Genomic DNA, 12,576 nt, shown 5'->3' on the forward strand with positions numbered 1-12,576 from the left:
ATTGCATTATTAGCCAGGCATGGTATGAGAACATATTTAGCATGTTACTAAAATGCAACAACCATTTAGCTAATAAGTTTGACTTGGTCTTTTAAATTTTCTTAATGATTAGCAACTTAGTAAAACTGTAATTGTGAGAGATAAAAATGGTGATTCAACAAGCTGTGTCTCAAGAACAAGTTTTAACTGGAACTTGCATGTAGCAAGGACAGATAAAGTGTACAGTCCTAATTGTCAGCCTGATGGGACGAGACAAAAGTAAACATATCGTCAGATTTAACTAACTCTAATGACCCCGTCCTGTGCTGGCATATGGCTAAAGTGCTCTTGTGATAGTAAAGCCCAGCTTGATCCTTCACTGCAGCCATGGGGAGGACAAAGGGCCAGCAATGCCTTACTCTGCTCACCCTGTCCCAGGCTGGAAGGAGAAAACTCCCTTACCTTCCACATGGCAGCTGCTGCAAGGAAACACAGCCTGACACTCCATTTTCCTTAGGTGCCTCTGAACCCGCAGGCAGCTCTTCTGGGAAGTTCAGTGTTGTAGCTGTGAGCTTTGTTAAACTGATTTATGTGCTGCACTACAGTAACTGGACCAGACTTTCTATTGTCATTCACCACGCGAAAACCAGGACTGCCTGCTCAATGTTGATCAATAAGGCCCCTCACTGCTGAGCTGCTGGCAGAGTCACTGATGCCCTCCCAGACAAAAGGACAAAACTTAGCAGAAGTTTAGGAAATAATTTCATACCCCCTGTATGATCACAGGGAACCCAGCCAGACTGAGCCCTGAGTGCAGGAGCAAATCTGCTTTGAACTTCACTTTTTCCCAAATGCTCCTCCTGCCTCTCGTGCCTACAGAGGCCCCACCACCAGGTTTTAGGCACCAGCACCATGGAAGGGAGGTGCTTCACAGTGGGGTGAGGTGGGCAGTGTGTACAGCTGGGGCCAGACTCTGGCACCCCTCCAGTCAGGGTTCATCCCGGCCCAAAGCCAGCTGTCACCAGCTCTAGGGCTGCCTCCAACCCCAAGTCTCACCTCTGGAGCACCTGTTTCAAAGGGATTTAGCTGAGGGCTTGCACAGCTTTTACCACCTGTGGAGCAAATGTGTCCTGCTGGGGAAATGGCTCTCATCTGGCACTGGATGTATGTCTGAGATTGTACAGAGGGGGAAAAACAGCAGCGCAAGCCATCACGACATAGATGTTGTTCATCTTTTATCTAACAGACCTAGATAACAATGTACATTCAGATAATCCATTATATTTAAGTTACAGTAAACAGAGCCAGTGGAGAGCTTCTGAGCCTGCCGTGGCTGTTGGTCTCGCCTGGGGAGATGGACACAGATGGACAGCTCCACACAGGCCTGTGCCCCTGGCTCTGGTTCCAACAGCCCTGCATGCCCTGTGTCAGACCTGGGTCACCCACCACTGCAGCACATGACAGCACTGACCCAGTTCTCCTCTAGTTAAATCCCTGCAGTCACTCCAGCAAAGCCTTTGGTGCAATCTTACTGCTTCAGTGCACACACCAGGGACAGGCATTTCTGCCAGTGGACCTTGTGGCTGCACTTGTCATCACTTGGAAGTGACCAGAGTGTGCTGTAGGGTCTTGATACCAAGACAGTAAAGTCTACAAAGGAAAAAAAGTTCAGGCACATGGAAAGGAGCGTGAACCTCTCGTAAAACCAAACCCATAGCAGCAGCATGATCCTCCTCAGCCCATCTATTTTGCGCTTTTCATTATGCTCAATTATCTGTTACATTTTGGCCACTGCTTCACCAGCAGCCCTGGTGAGCACACAGTGACCAAGCAATGCTGGTGTTTCATCTCTAAATAAATAATGGGTTTCTACCCTGAAAAAATTGCTAAAAAGTAACCTGGTAACACAACAAGGAACATGCAAGTCTTAAAAGTCAAGCAGAGAGCAGGCTTTTACAATGGTTACAAAATACGCCCCCAAAAAAGGAAGAAAAATCCTTGGAGTTTGATTCTGCCACATAAAAATGTCTCATAAAAAAGCAAAAGGAGCACAAACAAGGCTATGGAAACAGCATGACCTCCTGCTTGCACACTATCTTGGCTGAAGCACATCCAGCCAGCAAAATGCTAAGTGATGCAAAATGGAGGTTAGGTAAGTGGCACTTTCCAGTTAACCTTCCAATATCTTCTTTGGGTCATCAGTAATTGTTGCTCTATGAGCACCCTGAGCCTTTGGCTGGACCTGGAGCCTGTGGGTCTGGAGCACTGTATGAAAGGAAGGGAAGGAGGTGCCCTGGCAATGGTCACACCATGGAAGGGGTGACAGCAGGACTCGAATCTCCTCACATGGAGGCCAAGAGTGCCCAGGTTTTTTGTGTGGTCAGTGTTGTGCTATGCCTTGTGCTGCAGCAGTGAGAAGGAGGAGAGGAGAGGAGAGGCTTCCTGGGAGGAAAGAGAGAGCTAAATATTCTGGCCGAAATGTAGGAAAAATACCCATCAGCCCAGCCACAGTTTCTAAGATTCTCCAAAAAAATATTGCAACTGAGAAATCCATATGAGATCAGACAGCATTTCCATAATGCAGAGATAGCAAAGCAAGGGAAGTACATCCCAACCAGCTCAGGTGGGATCCACCATCTTCCTCTGCAGAAGCAAGAGTAAGGGGGTGTTTGCTCCACCTGTTTCCTTAGCACCTCGGTGAGCAGTGCTGTGTGCTGGTGGCTCAGGTCACTCAGCAGAATGAAGCAGAGAGATGGGGATAAAAAAGTGAAAACATGAGGCTGCAGCATCAGCCAGCCCCTCTTTCCTTCATTTCAGCTACGAGATGGCCCTGCTCAATGCTGTCTGGCAAGATCACTGTCCCACTGGGCTCTTCCAGAAGGGCATTGAGATGGACATGTACTGTACTCCTCCTGTCCTTTCCCTAGCTCTACCTGCAGCCCAGTTGTCCCAAGTGTCTCAGAGTAAAATGCCAGGTTAGCACCTGTGGCTGGGAGGTGTGAACTGCAGCAGCCAGAAGGAATCCGATGGATGGGTTCGCCTGGTCTGCCAGCTGCAAGGTTTTTGTGAAACGAGACTTTTGCCCAGCATTCTTCCCATGGTGCCTGAAGGAGGTGCATGCCCAGTCGTGCATGCCCAGTCCCTCCTTTCTGGGTGCATGGGATGTCTATGCCTCCTCGCTGCGTCGCAGGTCCTGCAGCTCAGTCATGGCTTTGGCCGAGAGCTTCTTGCGGCGGAACACAGCTGCAATCTCCTCAAAGGACTTTCCTTTCGTCTCCGGCACTTTGAAGTGCGCAAACAGCAGGAAGATGAGGAGCAGACCCGCGAAGATTGCAAACACGTATGGTCCACACAGATCCTGCAGTGGGAAAGTGAGAACGGGGAGACCACCATCAGCACCACAGGGATGGCTTCCCCTTCCTACCCTGGCTAGCTGGGGATCCCAGCCAGGCCAGGGGATGGAAATCTGGGAGGCACATTCACACGGGATCGTGCCAGTCATTTATTTGTATGATTTAAGAGATTTCTTACTGCTATGTACTGGAAACACATGCCCACGATGAAGTTGCAGGCCCAGTTGCAGAAGCCGGCGACGGCGATGGCGGCAGGGCGCGGGCCCTGGCTGAACAGCTCGGCCACGATGAACCAGGGGATGGGCCCGGGCCCCACCTCGAAGAAGATGACGAAGAGGAAGATTGCGACCATGCTGACGTAGCTCATCCAGGCAAACTGGCTCTGCAAGAGGTTGGTGTTATAGTCCTAAAGTAACTCTCATTAATTAACACTAATTACTTTATTTAGGCTTCTTTTTCAGAAAATTCTTTCTATTCAGACAAAGGGAGACAGGACATGAATAATTAAGGTTTTAAACTCTTGTGCCAGGTGCTGGCTGGGCATGTGGTGCCAGCATTGCTGCCTGGAGGAGTTCACAGTCATCAGCTCAGCTGTTACTTTGAGCCCTCTCCTTGCCTGCAGCTCAGCAAAATGAGGCAGAATGGCACCCTTTAATAACCAGGGTGTTCAGCAAAGGAGGCCACCTCTTATTTGCGTTTTCATCTTGACAGGGGCTTGCAGCAATGGTTTGGACTGACTTTGATGGGATCTTATTTTCAAACCAGGGGGGAAAAATGGAGAGAAATCCTTACCAGGAGCACAAGCCCAACTGTCATGGCCACAGCGCTGACTAACATGCCCATCAAACCTGCCAGGAACAGGGACCGCCTGCCCGCCTTCTCCACCAGAAAGACCTGTAGAAACACAAGCAGGAGCTCAGTGTGCAGCACCACCACTCTCAGGATCAGGTCCTTTAGCAATAACCAGCCTGTTACCAGTGTCACACTTTTGCTCTTTTGTTCTTTTGCTCTTTTAACTCTAGTGGTATAGATTTATTTCCTGGTTTCCAAGTGTCAGAAACTCTGCTGGCAGCTGCTGGGGAGCCTGACTGAGCAGTCACCCTGCCAAGGGTAAGGCAAAGGCACACACACTCACAGCCCATGTATTTCCAAGCTCTCAGGACTTCCCACTGCTCCTACACGTGAATTGCTGACTGTGGACTTTTTCTCTCTCCCTTTTCTTTTTTTCTTCCAGGAACTAAAAACTTACTAGGTCTGCATTAGTTTGAAATCAGGCTTCAAAATGTAGCACAATTCAGGTCACGTCACGGGCCATTGCACCTTGCCTGTCCTAAGGCAGGGATAGTTGTGTAGCAGGTGCAGTCAGGATTTTTCCTCCAATCACTCCCAGACTCCTTTTGCTTTGCTGGTAGTCACAAAGCTTAGTTTGCTCCTTCTCAGCTCCTCTTGGTGGACTCCAGCCATGTCACCCAGTTTTTGACGGATACCTAAGTCTGTACCAGACACCTCACGCAACAGGGAGCTGTAGTTCCGTCCAGAGGACAGTGCAGCTGTCCTGGCATAACCACACATCAGCCTCTGAGGCTGCCTGCTCCTTCCCCTCTGCTTGAAAGGACACCTCTGGCCAGCAGCTCCACTTTTGCTGCCATTACAGCCATGATTTACAATTCCCAGAGTCTCTTTTGCTAGAGGCAGTTCATGTGCTCACACGTGAAGCTGCAGAGGATGAGTCTCTGCTCCCTTCTCCCTTTTCAAGGTCCACCCAGCTGTCAGCACTTCTGCCTTTTGATCGGGGTCTGTCATTTATTGACAAAAGCAGGTAATTTTTAAGTGCTCGTGGACAAAAGAAGCAAAGAGCAAATGCCCAAGGCTGCAAGTACTACAGCCATGGGGATCAAACTGCAGGACACCCTCCATGCTAAAGAAAGGTTTCTTCCAGCTGCACACCTCTGTGCCTCATTTTACACACATAACATCACATTTTCTCCTCATGGGGCCTACAATGGACTTTCTCTAAGGCAGGTATACTCCAAGATATCCTCTCTCACACATATTGGGGTTTGAATGGTTTGGGTTGGAAGGGACTTTAAAGATCATCCAATTTCAACCCCCTGTCATAGGCAGGGACACCTTCCACAAGACCAAGCCTTGTCTTGGACAGTTCAGGGATGGGGCATCCACAACCTCTCTAGGAAACCTGTGCCAGTGGCTCACCACCCACACAGACAAGAATTTCTTTCTAATATCTAATCAAATCCTCCTCTCTGTCAGTTTAAAATTGTCTCCTTGTCCTAAATCTCTTGGAGCTGTGTATTTCTGCCTTGCAGCCAATCCTGCATCATGTTGGTGAAAGTTCTTTACTCCCTAAATCTCTAAAGAGATATGAGGGAAATAAGCCTGGCATTTCCTGGTCTTATATTAATGGCCACATTATAAAACTATTTGCCAGCTGATAGGAACTGTGTTAATCCTCTCAAGAGAGAGATAAATGAAGAGGAGGTCTGTGGAAACAGAACCATCCTTTTATTGCTGCAGAGCCCTGCACAGATAGGATGAGGATAGGTGCTGGATTACTTTTATTACTGTGGAATAGCCTTTGGATATCACTCGTGCAGGTGCTATGTACATACAGAAAACAGTTTGAAAGATAACAGGTAAGAGCAGACTGGGAGCCGGTGACTTCCCCGTCAGGGTCCCCATCCCCTGCCTGCTCTCTGGGGAAATAGGACCTGTAGAATTGCATGGTCAACTTTTATTCTGGGGGGAAATGCAGAGTTTTCAGAGCTGCCCTGAACACAGTGGTGCAGTTTCCACTCACAAGGCATTTAAGCAGTGCTGATCGATAGCCACATGTCAAGGCTTGCATTTTCAAATTCAACTTTCCCAGGGAATGATATTTCCCTGTAAGCCATTCAGGGTCAGTCCTGCAACACTGCAAATTCCAGCTCCAGGATAAAATCATGTTTCAAAACCACGTTGTACCTTATGTGTCTTTGTAGTCCAGGGGGCAGAAGTATTTACTTACAGAGATAACAGTGAAGACCGTGTTCACCACTCCAACACCGATGGTTGCATAAACTGGTTGGTCAACCCCAGCTCTCTCGAAAATGTTTGTGGAGTAGTAAAAGATCTATCAGAATACATCAGGATGAAGGATTAGGCAACAGGTTTGTTGAAACTTTTTGTTTTCATGAGGGAAGAGCATGCACTTGCTTGGCTGAGATGTGGCGTAATTTAATTATGATTAATTTTTCAACTTTTAATGGCTTGTTATAATAATTAAAGCTGAAAATTTCATAGGAGCCTGAGGGAGTTACAAATCCTGTTGAAATTCCCCTCTTGAGCTACTGCATTTGCACATTAAATCTGTTTTCTTCTATGTAGTCTATGTTTAATATGAAATCCAGATCACCAGCACTGAGCACTCAAGATAAATATCTTAGTATGAAACAAATATCTTAATTTTAAAATATTCTCATTGCAATGATTCCCATTTTTTTCTTCTCCCCAAGAATAAGGTTATTCCTTTCTGGTGAAAGTTAAGGGCAGGAGGTAAAGGATGGCTGGTGGATGGGATGGGCATGGCCTGGAGCCTGGTAGGCTGGGCATCCCTGTGTGCTCCCTAATGTTTCTGGGTGTCAAATGGATTTCTGGTATTCCAGGACGTGATGCAAAAGTTGTTTAGCTAAAAACAGCTAGAAAATAGTGAATCTGAGGTAAGCATGATGTCATGAAAGACAGCAAACTGCCGACAGACTTGGGTAGGTGAGGATCATGGGAGGGCTCAGCGTGGGCCTGCTGTGCCAGCTGGTTTTGTGCTGGACTCCCTCCCACCCTTCTCCCCTCCTCCCTCCCACAGCCAGCTTGGCAGGGACCCAGGAGCCCACTACAGCCATGGGAAAGCCTTCTTCCATCCCTGCATGGCTTGGATGGAGCCAGAATTGCCTTTTCATGCTCACCATGAATCTCTTGAGAGACAAACATTTTGGGGAGACTCACCGCATTGATTCCTGAGAACTGCTGGGATATTTGCACCATCAGTGCCACAATGACAGCCTGCCTGTACTTGGAAGAGGTGAAAAGCTGTCTTATGGAGACTTTCTTTTCACTAGCAGCTTCTTGCTTTTCCTTTTCCATCTCTTCAATCTCTTTCATTGGATCACAGTTTCCTCTGAGCCTTTTCAAATCTTAGGGAAAAAAAAAGATTGACATTTTATTTTCAGTGGTAGATAAGTTGTATACATAAGGACAAAATCTCTTTAGGCAAAATTCAAGGTAAGCCAAGGATCCAGGGTGCATCTGCTTAGTCAGGGACAGCAGCACATCAGCTCTGCAACAGCCCTGAGATCACTCTTGAGCCTAATCCCTCAGCAGTGCTGCTCAGACTCATGCAAATGTCTCAATAGTTTTTGATCCAGGGCTAGTTTGTAACTCAGCAGCTCAGAGCATTAGATGGAACAACCACAGTCACATCTGAGTCTTCAGCCAGACTTTTCCTTCTCTGTTTTGTACTATGTAAAGCATAAAACCAACTCTAGACAAGCCCAGAATGTCTTTCTTACTTTTTTTAGCTTCCTCCACCTTCCCCAGTTTGATGTAAAGATATCGAGGGCTCTCAGGGCACAGTAAAAGCAGGAAGAACTGCAGCAGGGCAGCCACGCCAGACAGGCCAAGCAGCAGGGGCCACATCTCGTCATTGCCCAGAAGAAAGTCTAGTCCAAGGATCTGAAATAATTGAAGCATATTTGAGTGGATCGTTTTGTACCCTAAGAAGAGAAAGCAATTGACCACTATGGTCTTTTGAAGTGACAAGCTGGGGGAAAACTAGAAGCAAATACCAACTCTTTTTCTGGATGTGTTTGTTTTCTGTATATTTATGTGCCCAACTGTTGTGTAGCTGGGACTTGTGTCATGGTGGGCAACGCTGATGGGGGTTTGGGCTCCCTACATCCCTGATGAAGCCATTTTTGAGAACCTGATTTTCAGGAGTCTAATGCTCAGGATCCTGACACTGATGAGATGCTGAAAAAAATTTTTCAGGGAGAGGAGAAATTGTTTGCCAGAAGTATTTTTTATTTCTTGAGAAGTTGTCTTTATTAAGACACATCTTACTGAAAGCAGGCGTTTAACCCTGTTAAAGCAGATTGTTTTGCACACTCCTTCAGTTTTGGGGTGGAACGGTAAACAATAACCCAGTACATCACTATGGTCTTCCTATTCTCTGAAACGCCCTCTCTGGATGTGTGTGTTTTCCTGCTTACCTGGCTGAAGAGGATGCCTGTGACAATTGCAAGCTGGTGCAGCGTCCCCAGCGCTCCTCGCAGGGCCGTGGGAGAGACCTCGCTGACATACATGGGCACGAGTCCCGAGGAGAGCCCTGCAGCGAGCACACGGGGGTGTCACCCCTCCCAGACACAGCTCAGCAACCAGCAGAAGGCACTTCCCAAACAGGAAAGGAGGATGGAGCCTGTGTGCTGCACCCCACACCCCACCGAGCCCCTCACGCCTGGCTGGGAGCCACCTGCACCTTGGAAAGGTGCTGGGATGTCCCTGCATTCAGAGCCCCAACCTGGGAAGCCTTTTTACTTGAACACACACATCCGAGCACAGAGCAGGGATTATCTGCTGAAGTTATCACAGGGTGAAGAGCCTTCTTAAAGCGTGCCTTGAAACCTCAGAGTGGAGTATTGTATTTGAATACCAGTAACAGTATAAAGAGCTGTGATTTCCAATGTAATTCCCAATTATTTGCTGGCTATATCCTCTTTGTGCACAGTGGTCCCATGCTCTCTGTCTAGGGAAGATGTTAAGCAGCCTGGATAGTGATGTGCTCTTGCAGCAGCCACCAGCAAGACTCATCCTTGAGATTCAGAGGGACCTGCTCCTTTCAGGATGTGTAAAATAAAGATTTGATAGAGCCAACCCAAACACTTCTGGGAAAGATCCTGGATCACGAAGGGCAGACAGGGAGAGCAGGGAAATTCCCACCTGTGAAACCCCTTCTGAACTAAAAAAGGATTAAAAAATATGGGAAACTGAACTGCAGCCCTGGACACGCTACCAGGGAGCTGCTTTCAGTGGCTGACCCAGCCTGGACTCACCGCAGTACAGCCCCGTGACCGCTCTCCCGGAGATGATGAGGATGTGGGATGGCCCAAATTTCGCCAGCCCCATGAGGAGGTTCCCAGCAATGGAGAGGACGTTCACCACCAGCATGGCTTTCACTCTGCAAGGCAGCAGCAGCACAGCTCCTCTGGCACCTCTCTCAGCCAAAGCAGCCATTGCAACACACAAGAGGAACTGAGAAGTCACTTAATCAGTACTACAGGGGAAAAACAATGATAGCAAGCACTGCAAAATACAGGGACCAGGGTACAATCAGAGTAGTTAAAATGATATTATAAATGATACTTTACATCCTGTGCAAATACCATGCAGATATCCTCCTCTTCCTTTTGCCATGGAAAGAAAAGGGGGAATTCAGAACTTAATCAAGGCTGCTCATCAGCTGCTCTCTGAAACACTCAAGTTGCAATAAAATGTCTGATTTGTAACTGAGGGTTTTAAAAAGCCCAGCCTGGTTGAAACAGTATTTTGGAAATTGGGAGGGTTATTTTTCCTTTTTTTCCTAAATTGCTGAAAATTACACAAATGGTATTTCCACAGGGAGGAAATAGTTCTATGGGAAAAAATCAATCAGAAGGGTTTGGGCTGTGGCACAGAGTCAGAGCACACATGAGCCTCTCACCTCCCGAGCCGGTCGCCGATCCAGCCCACGGTGAAGGAGGAGACCATGCCTCCAACAGCAAACACCGACACGGACAGGGACCAGTACATGGTGAGGATGTGTGGGGAGGCAGCGAGCTCCTCACTGCCGTCAGTCGGGGGTGGGAGTGTGCCCTCTGTGCCAGCCTGGAGGAACGTGCCATCCTCCCCGGAGGCATTGGTGGAGTATCTGTCTGGGGACACAATGCCCAGCACGCGCCCGTAGTGCGCTTCTATCACCTGTGAGAGGCAAAGAAGAGAAACACCTCAGCTGGGATCTATAACCACCCCAACCCCCGTTTTGGATTTTATTTCACTTCAAAAAAAGATTTGCATTGCAGGCTCTGCAGGGGTAAAATCTTGGGTCCCCCAGCTCCACAACACCCAGACCTCAGCGAAGGTGGGCCACAAGGGCAGGCACTAAGCATTCCCCCTCCCGGGGCTGGGCTGAGCATGGTGTTTGGATTTGGCACTGGATTTGGTGGAGGGGTACAATCCCTTGGCTCAGGCACAGGGACTGTGTTGCAGTGGGAACAGCTCCATTGTGAGCAGAATCCCTCTCCTTTCCCTGGGGAAGTGACAGTGGAGGGTCCTGGCTGTGTTCTCAGCCCACTGCCCTGTCATGGGGGCTTTGTTCTGTGGGAGAAACTGCCTGGGAAGGGACAGAGTCTTCCTGAGGGCCTCTGCAAGGGACAAACTGGCCCTGGCTGCCCTGAGGCCGTAGTTCCTTTGCCATGCACAGCTTGAGGGGCTCAACTTACCTTCTGGGGGGCATTAATGACCCCCAGGCTGTAGCCATACTGGAAGAAGCCCAAAACCGCAGTGAAGACAGAGAGGACCAGTGTTCCTGTGAGGTGCTGGGGCAGGAAGCAAAGAACAGCCTCATCATACTGTCCTAGCAGTGCCAAAACTGGGGGAGGGCTGCATCCCACCCTGTCCCAGGGGACCCTGCTGCCCAGCTGGCTGGGACAGTGGCATCCAGGGGTGCTGCTGCAGCAGCACAGGTGGTTGGCTTGCTCCAAAGGAGAAGGAAAGGCTATGGGGACAGGCAAGATCAGGCCCCCAGGGCAGAGTGGTGTTGCCCCACAATGACAGTCCAGCTCTCCCTGCTGTACTGCCTGTCCTGGCCCTGGAGCTTGTGGGAGCCAAAGCTCTGCCCAGTACAGAGGTGCAAGAAGCAGCAGCAGCAGCAATTGCTCCCCATCCCCATCCCTGGAGTACAACAGCTGGGAAAAAAACACTGACAGGGTTTTCCAGCAGTGCTGTTTAAAGCATTTCTTCTTCCCATCACAGTTAAAGTTATCCAGTGAGCCAACAGACCTCTTAAAATAAAAAATAGCCCCTTGGCCCTTTTCTCTTTTGCCATCAGTGCCCAGTTAATTAGTGGAGGGGATTTTTTTTGTTAGTTTTGGTTTTGGCAAGGGATTGCTCAGTGCTGGGGTCCTGCAGAAATTTTAGTAATTCCACTGGAAAGTCTAGTGCAAGAATCCCGGGGAGCCATGATTACCTTCTCTGTCTGCATTTTCCTTCTCTCATCCACCCTGCTGCTCCTCCGCTCTCCGTCCGGGAACAGTCACTGTCCTGGGCTGCAGAGCAAGGTGAAGGCTTGGGCAGGGAAGGAAGGACAGCAGAGCTGGGATGGAGGCAGGAAAACGGGCTGGTGCTTGGAAAGATGGGACTATATCAACTCTGGAGTTAATGAGAAACCCAAGTCTTCCACGCATTATTTGGCCACCGCTCAGCTCAAAGCAGCCACCACCAATCCCCGTGTTTGGGACACACACGAAACAATGAGAGACCTGCAAAGACATGGAGTGGATCTGGAAAATTCAAATGATCCAGCCACAGGGCTGGTTTGGGGCTGTCCCTCAGCTGAACAGTTGGGAATGTGACGTGCCAGGGGCTTGAGCCTGTTTTGAGATGCTCAACACCTACCTTGGCTTCTGTGCTGGGTGTGCATGTCACATCACAATCCTCTTGGTGAATCAGGGAGAAGAAACCTCTCCAGCACATTTTCTAGTAGCAAAGCAGCTAGAAAATGACTAAGAGTTTTATTTAAATAGCATTTAGCACCTGCTTTGAAATATATTCATGTGTATATATCACATACAGAGCCACATATAAACACAGATGTATACAGGTCTCTCTGTGTATCCATACACAGACACCTGCATACACAGAGCCCCCTCAGCAGGCAGCTCTAATGCCAGTACACACCTATCAGAGGAGATAGCTGTGTGTATAGACATAGAACACAACAAAATTACCCAGAATAGTACATTAAAAGAGGCTTTCATTAAAAATCCTACAGTGGTGTGAACGAACTACCACCAGCTGATGGCTGTGCTGTCAAATATTGTGGATTCTGGGTAATACTGCCAATGCTGCCAAGTGCTACTGATGCTGCCAAATATTTTTGCGTTAGCTCACTCGGCTTTCACGAACTTTGCACATCTGCACAAGCTGGTCTGAGCTGGTC

General features: G+C 48.6%; 1 protein-coding gene across 1 annotated transcript; it reads right to left on the reverse strand.

Moving 5' to 3' along the window:
* Positions 1 to 1,193: 1,193 nt before the first annotated feature.
* On the reverse strand, positions 1,194 to 11,741 carry SLC2A2 (solute carrier family 2 member 2). The gene is made up of 11 exons (XM_039713787.1): positions 11,605 to 11,741; positions 10,859 to 10,954; positions 10,081 to 10,337; positions 9,434 to 9,558; positions 8,594 to 8,709; positions 7,895 to 8,057; positions 7,332 to 7,519; positions 6,358 to 6,462; positions 4,125 to 4,226; positions 3,511 to 3,714; positions 1,194 to 3,337 (listed from the first exon to the last, which is right to left on the reverse strand). Exons 1-11 carry the CDS (start codon positions 11,617 to 11,619, stop codon positions 3,146 to 3,148), a joined length of 1,563 nt encoding a protein of 520 aa, XP_039569721.1. The 5' UTR covers positions 11,620 to 11,741; the 3' UTR covers positions 1,194 to 3,145.
* Positions 11,742 to 12,576: the final 835 nt, after the last annotated feature.

The sequence above is a fragment of the Passer montanus genome, unplaced genomic scaffold, assembly GCF_014805655.1.
Source record: "Passer montanus isolate IOZ18808 unplaced genomic scaffold, ASM1480565v1 scaffold29, whole genome shotgun sequence".
Lineage (NCBI taxonomy): Eukaryota > Metazoa > Chordata > Aves > Passeriformes > Passeridae > Passer > Passer montanus.